This window comes from Neopelma chrysocephalum, unplaced genomic scaffold (assembly GCF_003984885.1).
Source record: "Neopelma chrysocephalum unplaced genomic scaffold, ASM398488v2 Primary Assembly neopelma1_95823, whole genome shotgun sequence".
Classification (NCBI taxonomy): domain Eukaryota; kingdom Metazoa; phylum Chordata; class Aves; order Passeriformes; family Pipridae; genus Neopelma; species Neopelma chrysocephalum.
The window spans coordinates 1-948 of NW_020924480.1; the positions used below are offsets into that span (position 1 = coordinate 1).

The following is a 948-nucleotide window of genomic DNA, read 5'->3' on the forward strand; positions in this document are numbered from 1 at the left end:
GTGACACTGGGACTGGGACAGGGAACACAATGGCCTCATGCTGGGTACCCCAGGTGACACTGAGACCACTTGGGGGGGGCACACTGGGCACCCGGGTGACACTGGGGTGGCACTGGAGCCCAGGTGACACTGGAGTGGCACTGGGCATCCGTGTGACACCGGGGTGGCACTGGTCACTCAGGTGACACTGGAGTGGCACTGGGCATCCGTGTGACACCGGGGTGGCACTGGTCACTCAGGTGCCACTGGGATGGCACTGGGCATCTGTGTGACACTGGGGTGGCACTGGGCATCTGTGTGACACCGGGGTGGCACTGGTCACTCAGGTGACACTGGAGTGGCACTGGGCATCCGTGTGACACCGGGGTGGCACTGGTCACTCAGGTGCCACTCGGGTGGCACTGGGCATCCATGTGACACTGGGATGGTACTGGTCACTCAGGTGACACTGGAGTAGCACTGGGCATCCGTGTGACATTGGTGTGGCACTGGTCACTCAGGTGACACTGGGGTGGCACTCAGGTGACACCAGGGTGACACTGGGGTGGCACTGGTCACTCAGGTGACACTGGGGTGGCACTGGGCATCTGTGTGACACCAAGGTGGCACTGATCACTCAGTTGACACTGGGGTGGCACTCAGGTGACAGTGGGGTGGCACTGGGCATCCGTGTGACACCAGGGTGGCACTCAGGTGACACTGGGGTGGCACTGGTTACTCAGGTGACACTGGGGTGGCACCGGTGCCAGGTGACCCCGCCCTCACCTGAAGAGCAGCATCAGCGCCTGGAAGAAGGTGCGGAAGTTGTTGTGTTGGGTGATGGCGGATTCATCGTCCTCCTCCTCGATCCCGATGTTCCCGAACACCTGGGGGGGCCAGGGGGGTCAGGGGGTCTCACCTGCACCCCGGGGGTGTCACCTGCACCCCGGGGGGGTCTCCCCTGCACCC

General features: G+C 63.5%; 1 protein-coding gene across 1 annotated transcript in view; it reads right to left on the minus strand.

Moving 5' to 3' along the window:
• Positions 1-748: 748 nt before the first annotated feature.
• Positions 749-948, minus strand: part of LOC113981005 (voltage-dependent P/Q-type calcium channel subunit alpha-1A-like) — a gene marked incomplete at its 5' end in the record, with an annotated part of 1064 nt that continues 864 nt past the window's right edge. The window contains one exon of the mRNA XM_027708236.1: positions 749-866. Coding sequence (XP_027564037.1) covers positions 762-866 — 105 coding nt within the window. The remainder of the gene's footprint in view (positions 867-948) is intronic.